The sequence below is a fragment of the Canis lupus genome, chromosome 23 (genome assembly GCF_003254725.2).
Source record: "Canis lupus dingo isolate Sandy chromosome 23, ASM325472v2, whole genome shotgun sequence".
In the NCBI taxonomy this organism is placed as follows: domain Eukaryota; kingdom Metazoa; phylum Chordata; class Mammalia; order Carnivora; family Canidae; genus Canis; species Canis lupus.
Window position 1 is genome coordinate 35,654,840 of NC_064265.1, and position 20,220 is coordinate 35,675,059.

A 20,220-nucleotide genomic window follows, 5' to 3' on the forward strand; every position below is an offset into this window, starting at 1 on the left:
TATAGTGTTTGCCAAATGGTGATTTTTTTTTAAATCTTCCTCCTTTCTTTTGCATTTATTTATTGGAATTCTTCTGCAAGGAAGGGCTGTCCCTTCTTCCCCATTTATTTATTTATGCAATTAAAATGTTTATTGGTATGGAATCATGGATATTTACTTTATTTTATGGATAATGATCCAATGTTTGTTTATTTATTTATCAATTTGTTCCAGTGTTGGCCATGGGGGTTGCCTTCAGTTTGGCTGTGTGTCTTGTCACATGCCCCATCCTTGTTCGAACCCTCCCAGGAGGTCGTATCTGGTAACTGTAGAGACCACCTGGGCATAGACTATCCCCATTGTACCCTGGGGATGAGGTCCAAGGAGGCAAACCACTGTTAGGGCTGGCTGGACTTAGAAGCCAGTTCTCTTGAATGCCTATCCTGCTCTCTGCCAAGGCACCAGGCTGTCTCTCCACACTTCTCGGTCTTTGTTTACCATGAAATTCCCATAACCCCACCCTTCCTTCCCCCTCTGATTCCTGGGGCTCATCCAGTCACTGGAAGTGGGGCGGGAGGCCAGGCTTCTGACACGTGTCTTGGAGGGGTGGCCTTCTGTGTCACCTCTCTGCCACCAACACCCTTACAGGCAGTCAGGATTAGTTTGGGAAGGTAAATCTTTAGGTTATGATTACTGCTATAGTTTTACTACTGTTAAAAGTAAAGCATCTCACTTTTCAGCTAGTGTGGTCATCCAGAGCTTTTTACCAAAGTGTAGGCACAACTTATTTCTCCTTCCCACAGTAATGAATGCAAACAAGACTTGTTAAAAGGCGCCAGGACAGTTAGGTAGAGAATGGTTTCCTCTACAGAGAGAGGAATAAGTAAAAGGATATCATTAGGAAACTTCAAGACATATCCAGAATGTGGATGCTCTACCAGAAAATTGGCTTGGAATCTTTTTTTTTTTTTAAGATTTTTATTTATTTATTCATGAGAGACACACAGAGAGAGGCAGAGACACAGGCAGAGGGAGAAGCAGGCTCCATGCGGGGAACCTGATGCAGGACTCTATCCAAGGACCCCAGGATTACGACCTGAACCGAAGGCAAACAGTCAACCACTGAGCCACCCAGGCATCCCTGGCCTGGATTTTTTACAAAGGCAGTGTCATAACACAGAAGTGGTGGGAGTTTTGTAGTTTAAAAGAAGCTAAAGAGACATAAGAGCCAATACAATGTGTCAATCTCCGGTGGGGGTCTTGACGTTAAAAGTTTGTGAAAATCATTTGGAGACACTTGAAATTTGAATTTGGACTGGATATTAGACACCAGGAAATTATTACTTCTCTTAGGTGTAATAATGGTAGTATCATTCTATAGGCACTGAAGTATTAGGGGTGAAATGTCTTGATACCTGTACCTTATTTCAAATAATTCTAAAGAAACATTCACAGAGTAAAGCAAATGTGGCAAAATGTTACCAGTTGTCAAATGTCGGTGTATAATACAGCAGTGTTCCTCTTTCAGTATTCTGTATGCTTGAATTTTTTCAAAATAGAGCCTGAAGATAAACTACTCCTATAATCTTGTTTTATATCCTCCGTTTATTAAGAAAACATCTCTTCCCTTCTATTCCCATTAAAATGACAAAAGTAAGTTCCATCCTGCTGAAATGATCGTATAACCAGGGATTCAGGAACTCACATTAACAGGATCCGGTATCAAGCCTGGATCTGTGGAGAGATGGTTGCAATGAGGAGTAGAGTTCTGGTCTCTGCATATCTAGTCTTAAACCCCAGCTACTCTGCTGTTTGGTCAGTGACCTAGGCTAAGGAACATAACACTTCTGAGCCTCAGTTTCCACAACTGTAAAATGAGGATAGTAATGTATTATTTGTTTCGAGAACCAAGGGTTCCATTTGTGCATGTCATATCATATGGGTATGGGTATCACCACCAACAGTGGAGAGTGTAAGACCCACCATAAACAGCAGCTGTTGTGTTAGGGCCATTTTGTGAGGCTTTGCAGGCTGTCCAGTCCTCCAGGGGTAGGCAGGGAATGTGAAGATGATAGCTCAGGCCCTGAGAATCAGATGTTGGCTGATAAAAGCAGGACTGGGGACGAGATAGCAAAGGGGTCTGTCTTTAGGGACCTCAAGATCATTTGAGCAAATGGGATTATGTATGCAATCACTGTGCCTTCAAAACAGTGTACCTTTGGGTTAGGGGGATTAGCTTATTAAATGCGAACATTTAAAGTATCTGACAATATTTTAAAATTCTGGTTTGACATAGCTGCTGCTGCTGCTTTTTCTTTTTTTTGAATACAGAAGCCTCGATAATAGGAGGGCTGACAATTGGGTATCTTTATGCAAAAACATGATTCTTGACTGTTAACGTGATGCTACATGAAAGGAATTGGAATTGAATAGATCATAGACTTAAATGTAAGAGCCAACTAAAAATCTTCTAGAAGAAAATATAGAATAAAACCTTAGTAATCTTTGGTTAGGCAAAGATTTCTTAAATAGGACACAAAAAGCATGAGTCATAAAAGAAAAAGTATTAAATTGGACTTCATCAAAAGACAGTGTCTTCAAAAGCCACCATTAAAAAAGTAAAACAGCAAGCCCCTGATTGGTAGAAAATGCTTTTAAAACACATGTCTAACAAAGGACTTATATTTAGAATACATGGCAGATTTCTTACAACTCAATAATGAGAAGATAAACAACCCAATTTAAAAAATGGACAAAAGAGGGGCACCTAGGTAGTCTAGTCACTTGAGCATCCAACTCCTGGTTTTGGCTCAGGTCATGATCTCAGAGTCATGGGATCGAGCCCTGTGTCGGACTCTGTGCTCAGGGGCGGACTCTGCATGAGATTCTCTCCCTCTTCCCCTGCCCCTGCTCGTTCTCTCTCTCTCTCTCTCTCTCTCAAATAAAGGAATCTTTAAAAAAATGGGCAAAAGACTTGAACACTTTACTAAAGAAGCTAAGCAGATGGCAAATAAGCACATGAAAAGATGCTCAACATCATCAGTCAAAAACACAATGAGCTGCTACCACATGCCCACTAGATGACCAAAATTAAAGAGACAGTACCAAGAGCTGGTTGGTAAGGATATGGAGCAACTAAAACCTTTATACACTGCTGATGCAAAACAGTAAGGTTACTTTGGAAAACAGTTGGCAATTTTTTATAAACTGAAACATACACTTAACAGAACTCCTGGAAATTTTTTTTTAAAGATTTTATTTATTTATTCATGATAGTCACACAGAGAGAGAGAGAGAGAGGCAGAGACACAGGCAGAGGGAGAAGCAGGCCCCACACAGGGAGCCCCATGTGGGACTCGATCCCGGGTCTCCAGGATGGCGCCTGCCCGCCAAACCGCTGCGCCACCCAGGGATCCCTTAAAAGATTTTATTTATTTACTCATGACAGATGCAGAGAGAGAGACAGGCAGAGGGAGAAGCAGGCTCCACACAGGGAGCCCAACATGGGACTCGAACCCGGGTCTCCAGGATGACACCCTGGGCCAAAGGTGGCGCTAAACCACTGAGCCACCTGGGCTGCCCAAAATTCTGGAAATTCTACCCCTAAGTATTTACCCAAGAGAAATGAAAGCATATGTTTCCATAGAGGCTTGTATGTGAATGTTCATTGAGCTTCACTCATAATAGCCCCAAGCTAGCAGCAATCCAAATGCCTATTAGCTGGTGAGTGGATGAAACACTATGGTATGTCCACATAATGCACTGCTATGCTGCAATTAAAAAAGGAATAAATATGGAAAACATAGGTGAATCCCAAAAACATGTGAAGTGAAAGAAGGTAGACACATAATTACGTAACTGCACTTATATGGCATTTTGGCACATAAGAGGTGTTCTGGGAAAGATAATCTAGTGGTGATGTGGAGGTGACTTGACTTGCAGAGATCCCCAGGGTGGTATACATGTTAGAAGGTGGGTGCTGGGCAGCCCCGGTGGCGCAGCGGTTTAGCGCCGCCTGCAGCCCAGGGTATGATCCTGGAGACCTTGGATCGAGTCCCACATCAGGCTCCCTGCATGGAGCCTGCTTCTCCCTCTGCCTGTGTCTCTGCCTCTCTCTCTCTCTGTGTCTCTATGAATAATAATAAAAAAAATCTTAAAAGAAAAAAAAAAAGAAGGTGGGTGCTATAACCTTGACCTGACCTTGTGGGACCCTGGGCCAGGGGTATTAGAGACAAAGTATAAACATCAAGTATGAACAGAGGCTTGGCTTCACATCTTAGGTCTGCTAGGGATGAGCTGTGTGCCATTGGGCATGTCATTTAACCTCTCTGGGCCTTGTTTTTTTTTTTTTTTTTTTTCATCTGTAAAACAGGGATTAAAAATCTACTCCCAAGGAAAGTTGGAAGTTAGAGTTATAGGTAAAGTGTCTCATACTCAGAATAGAAGCATAGCTCTTTGAAGATTAATTTCCTTCCCTCTTGGTTTCTTTCCCTTTGCCTCTCATTGATATGTGTCTTGCCCCTTCTCTCTGCTGCTTTTATATAAGAAATGTAAGCACAAATGTGTCTAAGGTGGGTCAAAATGTGTCTTTTGGCCAGCTTCACCCCAGCACCAGCCCTCAGTTCAGCACACCTTGGCCACGGACATCCTACGTGACCTGGGCAAGTCACCTTCCTTCTCTGGACGTCTTCTTCAGAATGAAGGGCTTAGGCCAGGTGATTGCTCTGGGCTCCAGTTTCTGCTCCTTCACTCTAAGGGTTCTAGACCAGGAATGAAGAAACGGCAGAGCTCAAGAAGCAGTTGCTTATGAAAGTCTCAGGGAACAGCGAGATTCTTTTGGTGTTGGGCCTGGGCTTGTGGTTCAGCTGTGAGTGGAAAGGGGGCCTTTGGGAAGAGTCAGTCTAGAGTCTAGAGAAGGATGGTAAGTTCAGAGTGGTTCCTATTTCCCCTCCTGCTCAGCTCTCTATCCAGCAAAGTGTTATGAGGTGGGTGGAGGCACTGTCCTTTCTTGGAGGAAGATCATTTCTCAGAACAGGGTCACTGAGTGTTCTAAACCAGAGGTGCTGGCCTGTTCTCTTCCTTGGCACAGCAGACTCGGTAGATTCCAGCACTGAGTCTGATCACTGCAGTGAAAAATGAGGCACCAGCCCTTACTCCTGTGGAAGTGAGGGGTGAGGCTAGCTCAGGAGGTGTCACTGGTTGCACAGGTTCAATACAGCTCCTGCCCCCCATAGCTCAGCAGCACCCACTGCATGAAGAGTAAATGGTAGACACCACCATTGAGCTTGTGACCTCAGCCTCTGAGAAGCCATCCTTCAATTAAGGTGCTGAGTGGCCTCAGAGAAAAGAGCCAAATGAGAGCCATTGAGTTCCCTGGGCTGAAGGTGATTGATCCCACCAGACAAGTCCCTTGTTTTCAAGCCCTGCTACATAGTAGCTTCCAGATTGGCCAGCTGCATCAGCCCTGAGCTGTAGGTAGGCCAGTATTTTGTCTCTGATGGTCACATACTTTGTTAAAAAACCATGTAGTGGGGATGCCTGGCTGGCTCAGCAGTTAAACGTCTGCCTTTGGCTCAGGTCATGATCCTGGGGTCCTGGGATCCAGTCTTGCATTGGGCTCCCTGTGGGGAGCCTGCTTCTTCCTCTGCCTCCCTCTCTGTGTCTCTCATGAATAAATAAATAAAATCTAAAAAAACTCCAAAAAAAAAAACGAAAAGCAAAGAGCCCCCAAGCCATGTAGTCACCTAGGCCTGGGTTCAAACCCCAGTTCTTCTCCTTCAGACAAGTGACTTAGCTTCTGTGTTTCTTACTTTCTCATCTGAATAATGAGATTAATAAACCTACCTGGTGGAGTCATGGGGGAAGGGGATAAGCAGGAATGCAAAACATCCAGTGCAGTGCTCTGTACATGGTGGATGCTCCATAAATAATGATTATTCTTACAGTTGTTTTTAGGACCTCATGCACAGGAAAAGATCACATATCCCAGAGTGTTTTGGATACAACTTAGTTTATTTTACTAGGCCAGTAGCTCTCAGGGTGTGGCACCCTGACCAGCAGTATCTGAGAACTAGTTAGAAATGCAAATTTCCAGACTTCACCTCAGATCTTCTGAATCAGAAACTCTAGAGAAAGGCCCAGTGAGCTGTTTTAATAAGCCCTCTAGGTGATTCTGATGCCTGCTCAAGTTTGAGAACAGTTGTACTTTTTTTTGTTTTTTGTTTTTTTTTTTTTGCAAATTTGAGCATAGAGAATTTAAAATAGCGTCATACAATATATTAAGTGGTCTTACTTTATGCATCAAGTTTGAAATAATACAAATCCCCCCGAATAAATATATCATCACAATTTGCATCATTTCAAAGCTGGCAAGTGAATGAATTTTGAACAGCATTTATACTATATATACTTGGTAGTGCCATCTTAGTTGGTATCATTTAGGATGCTGTCAGCAGTAGAAAATCCTGACTAAAATGGATTTTAGAAATAGGAAAATGTATTCATTCACATGACAAGAATTCCGCAGGTGGGTACATCTGGGAACAGTTCATCAGGGTCATGTGGCTGCTCTTCGATTCTGTTTGCATGCCCCTATGTGTTGGTTTGCCTCCAGGATAGGGGTATTATGAATGCAGCAGTCCTAGATGTCACACTCAAGACTTGTCAACACTGCAAGGAAGGGGCCTATTCTTGGGATCTTTATTTAGGAACCCAGAAGCCTTTCCTACAAGATTCTGGAAGGTTTCCCCTCATCTCATGGGCTATTCCTAAACTATACAGCCACTTCTAAACCCATACCCACAAGGTGGGAAGAAAATAATTGGTTTATAGCAACCTTTGAGTGTTGTTATTGGTTGAATTGTCCCCACTCCCCGCCCATCAAATTTCCTTGTTCAAGCCCTAACTTCCATTACTTCAGAATGTGACTTTACTTGGAAATAGGGTCACCAGAGACATAATTAGTTAAGATGAGGTCTTTCTGGAGTAGGGAGGGCCCCTAGTCCAATACGAATGGTGTCCTTATAAAAAGGGACACATGGTGAATGCCATGTGAAGCTGAAGGCAGAGACCAGGGTGATGCAGCAGAAGCCAAGGGATGCCAAAAAATCACCAGCAAACTACCAGAATCTAAGAGACAGGCAGGGAACAGATTCTTCCTACAACCCTTAGAAGGACTGACCGTGCAGACACCTTGATGTGAGACTCCTACACTCTAGAACTGTGAGACAATACATTTCTTTTGTTTAGGCCTCCTGCTTTGTGGTGCTTTGTCATGGCAGCCCTAGCAAACCAAAAAAGTGGTGGACCAGGTGTTGGGGAGTCAATTGCCATGACCACTACTACGCCTGCGGGTAAGGAATGTTGTACTAATATCTCTACCTCAAATACACCTAAAATGTGAGACAAGCAGTTCCATGAGCTAGAAAGTGCCCAGGCTTTGGGATCCAAAGATTGAGCTTTAACTGTATCCCCAGCTAGCTATGTGACCTTGGGCAAGGTCAGGCTCTCTGACTCTCTGAATCACTAAACTGTAAAGTCCACCACTGAATTATATCATGGGATATCCATTGTTGGCATGGAAATATTCAGACATTCCCATTTCCCAGCCCACCAAAGAGAATACCCTCCCTTCCTCTTAATTCTCTACTTGGCTCCAGTCTGTCCCTACCTCAATCCTTCTCCACCCCACCTCCACTCCAGGAGAGTTTGAAACTGTTTCTGTAGAACTAATTGGGTAGAGAAGGACAAAAGAAGACAATGGCGGGGGGGGGGGGGGGGGGGGGGGGAGAAAGAGAGGGAGAACTTGGCCTCTGGGGGAGGAGGTCAGTCTGCAGAATAAAGCGTTCAGAGAAAGAAGAGAGGAGAGAGAAAAAAAAAGGTTGAGAAGGCTGAAGGTAGAGAGACATAATTTTGAGGACCTTTTGGCTGGTGAGGGGCTTCAGAGCAAGTAGAGTGTAAGAGAATTAGGCAAGAGAGAAAAGAAACTTCCAAGGAGATTTACTAGTGGTATAGATTAGATCTATCTTTATGTTTTTCAAAAGCTTCAAGTAAGAATGCAATTCCTGAGCTCTAGAGAGAGAATAAAGTGGGATCACTAACTCACCATCCTGGAATAGTTAATGAAAGAATCACAAAACTAAAGCAAGCTTCCTTCTGCCAAAACAAAAACAAAAACAAAAGCAAACAAGGGAACAGACACTCCTAGTGGCAGCCAGTCAAGGAAAAGGATGCAACTTTGTGCCATACAGTTCAAAACACAGTGGTCAGGAAATGAGACTGAGAAGTCTGACTAGATGTGTCATGACTTGTAAACTTTCCCCATAAGCCACTCAGATGGAAGTGAGTGAAAAAAATTCCGAGAACTCACAAAACTATGCCCCAGACTAGAGCAAGAGGAACTAAGGGAGGACTGCCAGCTTAAATACAGGATACTTAGTTACATTTGAATTTCAGATAAATGATAAATAATTCTTTAGTGCACACCCCATGCAATATGGAGGATATACCTATACTAAAACTGATTTGCTGAAATTCAGATTTGACTGGGAGTCCTGGTATTGTATTGTTATTATTATTTTGATTAAATCTGGCGATGCTAGACTGAGGTAATGAACAGATATTCTGTAGAAGACTAAAAACAAACAAACACGAAGACAAAACTAGAAAAACAAACAAAAAACCCCTCAAGCAGAAGTCCCTAACAACTCTAGAGTCTCACTGACAGTTGGACTCACCATTTCATGGGCTCCTTTCTGAATAGGGATACCGCTGTAACAACTCTGGGAGCTGCCTCTGGCTTTAATAAAATCCCCGCAGAGAGAGAGCCAAAGTCCACATGGGCTCTGGGTTCCACATGACTTCTACATGAATTCTCCTCCCTACTGCACCATCAGGATATAAAAAAGTGGAGAGACTTGCATCACCCTAGCCTCTGGAACTTAGAGAAGAAAAATGGCTTTGGGTATGGAAGGTGAGAGTTCATAAAGAAAGCCTTTTCAGAGTTACCTCCATTATAATGAGCAAAATAAAAAAAGAATGCATCACAAGTATGAAAGCAAGCAATATGTAGAAGGCAAAGGATAGATGAAGAATCTTAGCTAGAAGAAAACCCAAGAAATGAAAGAAAATTCCCTCTGGTCATTTTGAGGCAGCTGTTTCTGTCCAGCTGGCTGTTCACCAGATTTTTATAGGAATGGAAGAAAAAGAAAAGAAAGAAAAGGCTTAGATTTCTGATTAACTCTCTACTTTGGGGAATTCATGCTCAAGGCAAAAATCAAAGAACTGCCCCAAACAAACAAAACAACATATATAATAGGGATATTTGTTCTACTACTGTTTATAAGAGTAAACAAAAATGATTCATATAGTCATAAATTGGTTAAGTAAATGGTAGAAATTGATACCATAGAATTTGCATGGAGTGTTGAGAATTGAGACTGAGATCCATGTTTCCTATTTCTGAGTAAAAATAATTAGGTTATGGAGCAACACATAAAGGAAAATCTCTTTGATGCTCTGCAAACCTGTGATCATGGGCTTCTGTTCATAAAAGTGCCCACAAGGGTGTTTTCCCAAGATGTTATCAATAGCTTTCATGTCTCACGGTGGGATTTCTAATTTTTCCCTGTTCTCTGCACTTTTCTTTATTGAGTTTACCTTTTCCTTTCACATAATACATGTATTGATTTTATTTTATTATTTTTTTTAAACTATACCCTCTTTTGCTTTTCTTGAGCTCAGGGGCCTTTCAAGTTACCTGAAGTACTCTGGGAGGAAATAGACCAGATAGAATGTGGCCAGGTCACATTTGCTTTGTAACGAGTAGCTGGCCTGGCCTCTGGATGGTTCTGCAGCCCCAGGCCCTTGGGGTGTCTTAGCATTAGCTGCTTGACCTGGAGTTCCCCATGACCAGCTGAGTAGATACCTGCTGGAGCACCAGACTTGTGGCAGAAAAATTGCTTTGGAAAGCAGAATGGAGCCATGAAAGAGTGAGAACCCCCAACTTATTGGCCAGGCAATCTTATTTCTCCCCTCCATCCTCAGTTTCCTTGTATAAAATGGGGTTAATGGAACCTATCTTATATGGTCATTGTAGGCATCAGATAAAAGAATATATGTGAAAGCTACTCCATACATTTCCATTTCCCTTTTGAAAGTTTTTTCATGGTGCTGTTAAAATTAGATGTTCCATTTTATTGATGATTGGATCTTGGATTGAGGGCCAATTTATTTGGAAATGTTTATGTAAGGATAAACACCCTCCCTGCCCTCTAGTCTATACCTGCAATCTAGCCTTCAATATACTTTTCGGATTTCACTACTGGTGGGAGTCTTACAACTCAATTATTTGTTTCCAGAACTTGACTTCCCTGTGCGTTCTCTTCTTTGATATGTGGGAAACAAGAGAATTTTACTGTAATATCTATGAATAGAACATGATTAAACAGTTGTCAGGAAATCAGAACAAAAGGGAAGGCTTTGCGCTCAAAAGGCTTGCAATCAGTAACGAAAGGTCAAAATGGCATCTGAGATGGACATAAGGTTTCCATCACCCCCTGCAGGGTGAGGGGCCCTGGGTCTCCAGCTTTTCATCTCTGGCTTTCGGCTCAATTAAACAGCAGAGTCAGCCTGTTGCCCTGGGCTGACACACAAGTGGAGTACATTTGGTTACTTCTAGTTTATTCAGAACAGTAATTTGGATTTTAAAAATAATTAAGATGAGTTAACCAGGCTTACATGTTGTCTTTAGAGGGACAGACTGTCCTAGGGTGCAGCGAAAACATTCGCTCTGAAGTCAGCTTAATACAGGAAGCCAGCAAAATGGGATTGCTCACTAGATCCTGGTTTTGGAAAAAATGTTTAAAACAGAAAATATTTTATGGCAACTAGCATGTCAAAGCAGTGAAATCAAAGAGCTGAGTTCCAGTTCCTACATCAAGCATGTGGCCATGGAATTCAGGATTAATCAGAGCAAATAACACATCTGCATGCATTCCAGGCAATTTCTGCCTCAGATGACAATGTCTGTATTTTATACTGAGGTTAAAGTTTAGGAAAGATGGATATACAAGTGAACCTAGGTGTGTGCTTAAGCCAGGGGCTTCAGAATTGAAAAATGCATGAGGATCCATGTCATAACTTTCCCAAGTCAGAAACCCCTCATCATGTAAATCTTACCTGCAGAGCGGGCATGCACTTGCATGGGACTACTTGACCCTCACTTGACCCTCACGTGTGGGAGGGAGAGGACTGAGGGAGCTTCCAGGGGCTATGTGTTGGGTTGAACACAGTTAGGAAGTGATGACGCTAATTAATCCACAACCACTAAACATTCAAGCATTGAGACCAAGTTATTCATAATTTTCGTCATTGGTAGCCATGGGATTAGTAAATTGCCCCATATTGTGAGTGAGAGAGAGAGAGAGAGAGACAAGTGTGTGTGTGTGTGTGCACGTGTGTGCATGCATGCTCACACATTAAGTAGAATAAGAGAACAGAAATAAAAGATTCCAAACAATTAACTGCCCAATTAGCTGTCCTCACAATTATGGGAATGTGACATTTAGTGAAAAACGCAATGATCATTTTAAATTAAATTGCCCATTTTGAAAGGGTCCTCCTGGCTCAGTCGCCATGCCAACTGGTTCTCACAGTGGTGCCATTGCTTTGGAGAGGCAGGCATAATAGTCTCCCTCACACCCAGCCCAGTCTGCTTTCTTAATTAACAACATTGAAACCAGGGAGGGGAAAGGTTGTGGTTGGGAACTGGCGGCTTGGCGAGACTCCCTTTCCAGTGATTTCTCAGGCTGGAGGGTGGCCTGTCTGAACTTTGCATCTGAGGAAATATTGTTGTGGGGGGTGGTGATGCAGGGCAGGACTGGGAAGACTGGCTGATTAGAGGCATTGTGCAATCAGTTAAAGGTCTCTTTCCAAAGCAGTGTGGGCCAAAATGAAAGACAACTGAATGTGAGCAAAATCTCAGAATCTAGAGATTCAACATGACTGATCAAAGTCCAGCTGGATTCTTTTCCAACATTTCCTACTGGCTTCCAGAAATGCAAGAAGGGGACAGAACCAGAATGCTCTTCTTCCTCCCATTTGTTTTCATGGCATCTGGTCTCATGGACTGATCTCCAAGCCCTCCCAGGGACTGTCTCTAGGTCACATAAGGACCTCAGTTTTCTTTGACATCATGACGTCTACGGTCCTCCCGTCCTCCCCTCCCCCCGCACCCCCGCCCACTGCCCACCCAGAAAAAAGAGCACAGACTTGAATACAAGGGGACCTATGGTTCCCACATGTATCCTTTTCATTGCCCTGAGTTCAGAAAGAAGGGCCCAAGGGGAATCAGAATTTGAAGGCCACTGAGACCTCCTCGTGGATAGGCCTCTTTTACCTTGGGTGGCAGCTCAGATCCCAGAGTACAGGGATAGCTTTGCACTCGGTGAGCACTGAACAAATGCAAGCTTGTTTGACATGGAGTTCCTGAGAAAGCCCCACTAGTCAGCACTTCTGCTCTCCCGCACAGTGTAGTGTTCATAATGGTCATATTATAGGACATGGACCAGCACTTACTTCCGAGAAAGGTGGGCTTTTGGACCTAGGTTTACTGTGGGTTCTGTTGCTTCTCAGCTAGGGGGACTTAGGTTACTTAGTGTCAGGATGCCTTGTCTGTAAAATGGGGAGAAAAACAGTACCTATCCTATTGAGTTACTATGAAGACTAAATAAGCCAATGCATGAGAGGGGCCTAGCATTGCTAAATACTCCAAAATGGTAATCTTTGTTACTATATACTTATAATTTCTTTCAAAATGGTGGCTCACTGTCAAAGCTGGGACCTCAGAGAGGATGCATCAACCCCTCAGTCTTGTGCAGACTCTAGAATCTGGAGCCAAGGCTCCGACTGACTGGGCCCACTCTCCACACAGCCTCCAGTAGAGTCTTTCTAAAAATGGAGCTTTATGGCATATCTCTTGTACTACTTGAAGCCCTTCAGTGTTTGCTGCTGACCACAGAAGATAGGCAGGGCTTCCTGCATGACAGAGGGTCCCTTTGAATCACTGGGGGCCTGGGCAGAGGTCTGAGCGGAGGCAAAGTGAGCAGGCCAACTGAGGACTCTGTCCCTCAGGGAAGGCTCTGAGGGCTTGCATGGGCTAGGGCCCAGGGTTCAGTCCATGTGTAGGGAAGACTCAGGAGCAGAATGGAAACAGATTTGAGGCAGCATTTCAGGACCAAAACCAAGGTTCTTCTATGCCCTAGAGATGGCCCCTGGGTGGGCATGCGAGTCAGCCCGTGAAACCAGATACCATGAAAATGAAGAGGAGGAATAAGAGTACTCTGGCTCTGTCCTCTTTTTGAATTTCTGGATGCCAGTAGGAAATGTTGGAAAGAATCCAACATAATGACAGCCGGGCTGGAGAGTGTCCGTTGATCCTGGGGTGGTGAGAGGACATTGTTTGTATGTATGTCTTGCTTCCTAGTGTATCAGGACAAATGTGGCAGCTTCCATGATGGATTCAGTGGCTGGTAAGAGAGCCAAGTGAGCTGGTAACTCACCATGGGCAGTTAAGACACTTTAAGCTGCAAGCAACAGGTGTGTTTCTTTTTTTTTTTTTTAATGTATTTTTATTGGTGTTCAATTTACTAACATACAGAATAACCCCCAGTGCCTGTCACCCATTCACTCCCACCCCCCGAACAGGTGTGTTTCTTATCCTTCTAGAAGTCCAAAGGTAAGGCAGGCTCTGGTGAGAGACTACTGGTGGTGCAATGATGTTATCAAGAATGCAGGCTGTCTTTATGTCTCAGCTTTGCCATCCTTGCATGGACGTCCTCCTAAGATGGTTTCCTTCAGAGTCTCAAGATGGTTGCCAGGGGAACCGACAAGTACCTGCCTCCTCATGAGGGTGGGGGCCAGTGCTCAGTCTCCCCTGACTATGAAATGTAAACCTTTCCATTTAGCCTGACTGGGCAATGTAGGGTGCCCCAAACCAATAATAGTTTCTCTCCAGAGATGGGTAGATCCCAGAACAAATCTGAGACTCATTTGGAAAGGGGGCAGGGGGGACCTATGGGTTGGGTATAGGCGAGCAACTTCTTAACATCTTCTAACAAATAAATACCTCACACTGGCATTCGGGAAGCATTCTCAGGTTTTCAGGACTTGTGATGTCCTCTAGGTTTATAAACATCCATGGCAAACTTGAGAGGTGAGCAAGGATTTGTCTACCTACTTGCCAGAAAAGGGCTCCGAGGGGTTAATAAGCTAATACAAGGTCACACAGGTGTTGGAACAGCAGCAGGACTTTCTTTACCTTCCCTGCCCACTCAGCACTTGTTTATGGTCTGGAATCCTATGGCCTGAGAGCAAGTTTGTTGTGTGTACTACTGGTATGTAACAACTCTCTCAGAGAGAATTCCATAACCTGTGCATCCTAGGACTTTGGTGCTTGACTCCTCCCCACCCCCAGCTCTTAGCTGCCAACTGACTGCTCTCTGGCTCCCAGCTTTTCCCTGCCACCATCCCTGCTTCCTACCCACAAGCTGTGCTTTTTCATGTTTTGCCTTCCCACCTCTAGTGCCCTTTGTACCAAGATTACTTACTATCAGCTAATGACAATATCCTTCCAGTGTGGGTGTGACAGGCAGGGGACAAGGAGAAGGGAGAGAGAAAGGACATTTCTGGGCAGAGAGGCTGGGGCAGCTCCCCTCCTTGGCAAAGGCCATCTGAGCAGATCTGGGCAGACGGGCCCAGCGGCTGCCTGCTAGAATGTTGACTCCTAAGGCAAGTGTTTGTCCATTGGAAGATGTGGTTCCTTCTAAGTTTCCCTGCTGATGTTTGGTACAAAATAAGAGATTGGAAACAGGGGTTGTAGGAAGAAGTGGACTTTTTCTCATTCTTATTCTATTTTAATGAGAGAACTAGAGCCAAGGAATATCCATCCTACCCTCGTGCCTTTGACAAGGAGGCTTCCCTTCCTAGGTGCCAGCAAGAGGCCATGGGCTCCTCTAGCCATTGAAATACCCACCCTCCAGGCCAACATGTCACAAGTGGCATCAGCATCTGCCACTCTTTGCCAGGGTCCCCTCTAATCTTTTTTATAGGGAGTCTCCCAAACTTGGAGAAGCCCCATCAGGGATATCTGGGGAACCTGGGGTTTTTCCTGCCTTTTAGAATTTCTGTGTCTGCAATAAATGTGGGAGCCAGAGGAGTGGAGAAAGCTCTGGAACATAATAGGAGTACTGTGGCTGAGTAACAGCTCGGATAACTACTAAGGCCCCTCATGTGTCCAGTTATATATGAGTTTTATTGAGTTATAATCAGGTTCCCACTATGGAGTCTTGACTTAAAAAAAAAAAAAGAAAAAGGGTTTATGGAGGTGTAACTGGCACAAACAATAAACTTGGGACATCCACTTCTGGTCAAGATGGAGTAATAAGGAATAGCCTTGATTCTTGTAGGTCCTCTATATCCTCACATTGTAGAGAAAAGGTACAGTGTGACCTTATTAAGTAGAATAAGAGAACAGAAATAAAAGATTCCAAACAATTATTTTTTTACTTTGCATTTTTTTCCCTAATTATCCCTAATTATTTCCTAATTATCCTGATATTTCCAACAAGGCCGTTGTTCCTTAGGTCTAAAAGGACTTGAAGTAGCTCTAATCTGGCTGGGCTCATGTCACATGGCACTGGCTTCCAGGGCTCCCATTACTGAAGTGCGTTAACATTCCCCAAAGGTCATAAGAAGACTCCAGGCTTGTGGTGGAGAGAGAAGGAACTTTGAGAGGATGATCACTTAAAAATATTCACTAAATCTCTGGAATTTTGACTTTTTCTGTAAAGATGTAGGCTTTGTTCAACTCTTCCATGCTTCCTGAGAGAACTAGTGTGATGGGGAGGGATGTGGAATGAGTCAATATGGCAACACCTCATAGCTGATCTATGAAGGAAACCTCACAGGCAAATGAAAATCTTCTGAAGTCTGGAAGGCAGGGGGGCAGGGTAAAGCAAATCAATCCTATACTTGGGTCACAAGAAGAAAAGAGTCTTCTAATTTATTCTAGATCATCAACTATGTCATCAATTGCTCTGTATCCACTGAAAATGTTAATGACACAAGAAAAGTTCCCACTAGATGAGTTTCCTACCTTCTGCACCACTGACATTTGGGGCTGGGTTACCCTTTGTTGTGGGGCTGTCCTGTGTGTTGTAGGTCATTTAGCAGCCCCTCTGGTTTCCGACCATCACTAGCACCCCACCCCTAGTTACCAAACCAAAAATGTCTCTAGACATTGCCAAATATCCCTAGGGGGCAAAATGATCCCATTTTGGTTTGAAAAAAAAGTAATCATAGACTGTCATTTTGGCCAGTCTTTACTGTGGACTGCTACATGCCAGGCACTGTGTTAAGGGCTTTGGTGAGACAGGATCCTGTTTATCTGTGGCTCCTGGGTTACAGGGCCTTTTATTTTCTTCTTTTATCATGAGAAACACATGAAGCAGCAAGGTCTGGGTTTTCTAGTTAATTCATGGGTTCTCACTCTGCCTCCGGCCCTATGCAGTGTCGGGCTGGGGAAAAAGAGTAGAGTCCTGGACGTATCAGTTCTGCTTTTAGATATCCCTGTCACTCTTTTGGAACCTCATTTACAAAATGAGGGTAATAATACAGGCCTTACAAGGCTGTGAGGCTCAGAAACAAATTTGTGAGGAGGAGGAGCATGCCTGCTTTGCTTACCACTCTCTCTTCAATGCCAGGCCACTGGACCTGGTGCGTAGATAGTAGATGATCAATGAATGCTCCTTGAATGCATAGGTCAATGAAGAAAAATGCCTGGCATCTATCACAGGCACTGGTACTGATGTGTGTCCCATAAATACTTCCTGTCTGACTGTGTGTCAGAGGCACCAGCAGGCATCAGATGCTATGAGCAGGACAAAACCCAGAACCGCCTCTGCCCTGAGGAGTTGGTGATCTAGGAGGATGGGAACAGCAAAGAACAAGAATTACAATTATTAAATAATTGAAGGCACAAAACTATTGTGAAGTGGAGGTTCAGAGTCACCCACACACTCACCCAGACACACTCACACCCAAGCACACCCAACTATGGGCAGGTGAGAGCAAGTGCCCGGTGCTCCAGCCTGTGGGCTTGTGGTTAGCCAAGGATCGAGAAGTTTTAGAGAGGTTTTCACTGCTTTTGAAGCTTAAAACAATAAACCTTAATAAAAGAAAACATTTCCATTGACCTTTTAAACACTTAATAGGAGTTAAAAGTAATTAAAACTAATCAAATAGTCTGTTCTGTTCCAATTCAATTAGCACTTTCTTTTATTAACTTCATTGTCCGTTAAGATTGGGATTCAGGTTTGTCTGCATCTGGAAGAGGCCACATTTGCCCAAGGGCTGGAGGAGCGGAGGAAGGCACCCACTTGCAGTGGGAGCGCCTGGAAGAGACAGGGCTCTGCGAGGCGCCCCGAGCACTGGCCCTGCCATGGCCTGGCTGTCCCCCCAGACCTGTTCGGCCTCCCTATTCTACCAAGACTCAGTTTCCTCATGTGTGAAGATGAGGTGGTACTACCGTGTAAGGTTGGGTTAGAGATGAAGGCAACTAAGGCACTTGTGGAAAGGTACACCTGGTACACCGTGGGGTACAAGGGGGGCTGGCTCAGGGTGACCCCCTCCCTTCCCTTCACTTCAGAGCCAGCCTTTCCAAATTTAGATTCAGCCTTTCACACTGAGGTCAGGAGACCTTGCCGTTGGGCCCTCCTCTGGGCTTCCTCAGTCTCTGCACTCTCACTCTCATGCATCCTTGCAACCATATGAGTGTGACCAGGAGCTCCTGGAGCACAGGGACTGAGTGCCCCTCAGGGCCCGATTGCTATGGGACACCCTCCTCACCCTTCTCTGTTCTGCTGCACTGCAGGGAACATTTCCCAGCCTCCCTGGCAGCAGGACTCGAGCTAGTTTCTACCCGTGGGAACACTGACGGAGGTCAGAAAGTGGGAAGAAAGGAGGAGCCAGGGTGCTTCTCTGTCTCATCCTCCCTCTTCTATTTTGGGGTTGTTTGGGGCCTGCATCTCCTCTGATAGCATCTCCTGCCATGGTCCCGCCCTACCTGGCCATCCGGGCTCCTGGCTTCTGATAACACCATTGTCCTTCCCGAATCCCAGGTGGTACAGGCGGCTTCCTGCTGTTGCTGAGCTCCAAGTTGCTTCCCCATCCCCTACCAGGCTTCTGGGCTCTCCCAGCTTCTGCATAAGCAGTTCCCTGGACTGAATTCCCTCCGTATGAAATGTCTAGCACGGTTGTTTCCAGACAGGAGCAGACTGATGCATTCCGTGTCCCCAGCCTTGACAGGAGCTCTGATTGGCCGAGTGCATTTTCTGTTGTCACATCCTAAAGAAGGTGGGGTTTTTGTTCACCTTCCCAGGTCTTGCTAGTGCTTCCCCCTCACCCTCCAAACCCTTAGTGATCCAGAAGCACGAGGAGACAGCTAAAGTGAGGGCCAACCCCAGAAAATCTATACCCAGATCTTTAAAGTTCTTGCAAATTGTGTCCAGTTCAATTCTATTTCATCTTCTCAAGCCCCAGCTTCCAGTTGGGTCCATTTACATAACAAGTGTCATCCCAGTGAGCCAAAATTAAATACCCCGACTTCTGCATTTCTAATCAATCACAAATTGTGAGTGAAAAGAGCTTGTTCAAGAGGGAGATTTGGCGCTGGGAGGTCTGCTCTGTCCATCAGTTCTGTCCTGCTCTGTACAAAGATGGGACTAACCACCCTGCCCCACACCCAGCCAGGGAGGATGGGAACAAGTCACCTCCAGTGACATCCACTCTGCAGTGGGAGAAACTTAGGGTGAATGCTGAATTGAGAAAAAAAATGAAGCCTGATTTCAGATGACTGGGAAGAAATGGCATTAGAGGTTTCCCAAATATACTGGGTGTCTGGGGGCTGCTGGGTAGGTTTGGACATCCAGGAATGGGGAGGGCCACTGGTCCCTACCAGGAACCACCTCCTGGCTGGAAGGTCTCAGACTCTGGAGACAGACCTCCCCGGGTTCAGTCTTCCTGGGCTCATACCAGCCCTAGGGGGTTGGCTGAGTGTTTGACCAGGTCTAAACCTCAGTTTCCTCATGTGTATAAAGGGTTTCTCCATCATAGACTGGAAAGAGCTCCAGGACAGAGGAGGTACTTGACAAAAGGCCTATTATCCTCTCTTTGATTCAAGACCCAGGCCTGGCCTCATGAGTGGCGGGAAGTACGCTTCCTCTGTGTTGACTTGCCTAGCTGTATTTATGTAGACCTTCCTGTGCTTTGGGGAGTGTGTGGGGTGGAGGATAAACTAGAGAGAACCCCCTCCCTCCCCTCCTCTCCCCTCCCTCCTGGGGGCACCAGCACTCCCTGCTTCAAAAGCTTCTGTGGCAGCCTGGTGCTCCTTAAGTCCCAGCCCCAGCCCAGGCCTTCCTCCCTCCCCAGCACCTGGGGGCTAGTAGGTTCACGAAGCGGATAACATCGAGCCATTGCAGGGTGGCAGCGGGCAACTGGGGAGAGGGCCTGCTGGCCTTGGCTGTCATTGCATTGCCACCTCACATGCAACAGGCCTAAGCCAAATCCACAATCTTCCATCCAGCCCTGCTGAGGATCATCCTTCCCCCATTTCCCCAAACTTCCATCTTTGTTGCCTCACCTCCTCTGTGAGTGTCACGCGACCATTGTCTAGTGCAAGGTCTCCTAAATTTAAGTGCCTCTCACATTCTCCCCTTCCATCCCATGGCCACTCGCTGGCCCTGACACGCATCCCTCACTGCTTCTCCCCAGAACTCCTTATTACAATAGCCTCTGAACAGGTGAACCTGCGTCCTCCTCCCCACCTCCATCTGTCCTGCCAACAATAGCTGTATTGTTGAATTTTTCCCGGCCCATGTCTCAGGCCACATCACTCTGTGCTCAGAAACCTGCACTGGCTCCCATGATCCTCTTGCTGGGGCCCTTCCAGGCATTCACAACAGACTCTAGTCTGAGCTAGCAACCTTCCCTCCCTGGCCTCCTCCCTTCCACTGTCAGCAGGCACTTTCTCCAACCTTCTGTACCATTTTCTGCCTAGCGCCTTTGCTCATGGCAGTCACTTCTCTGTTATGCTCCCCCCCCGCCCCCACTTCACTCCCTACCATCTTTTAGCCCAAATGCCTCTGCTGCCACGAAGCTGCTCCAGAGAACATGACACCTCTCTTA

General features: G+C 45.2%; 1 protein-coding gene across 1 annotated transcript in view; it reads right to left on the reverse strand.

The window, feature by feature from the left end:
* COPB2 (COPI coat complex subunit beta 2) overlaps positions 1-8,733 on the reverse strand; it is a 67,102-nt gene extending 58,369 nt beyond the window's left edge. Inside the window, exon 1 of the mRNA XM_025449134.3 lies at positions 8,715-8,733. Coding sequence (XP_025304919.1) covers positions 8,715-8,717 — 3 coding nt within the window. The 5' untranslated portion in view covers positions 8,718-8,733. The remainder of the gene's footprint in view (positions 1-8,714) is intronic.
* Between the last annotated feature and the right edge of the window lie 11,487 nt (positions 8,734-20,220).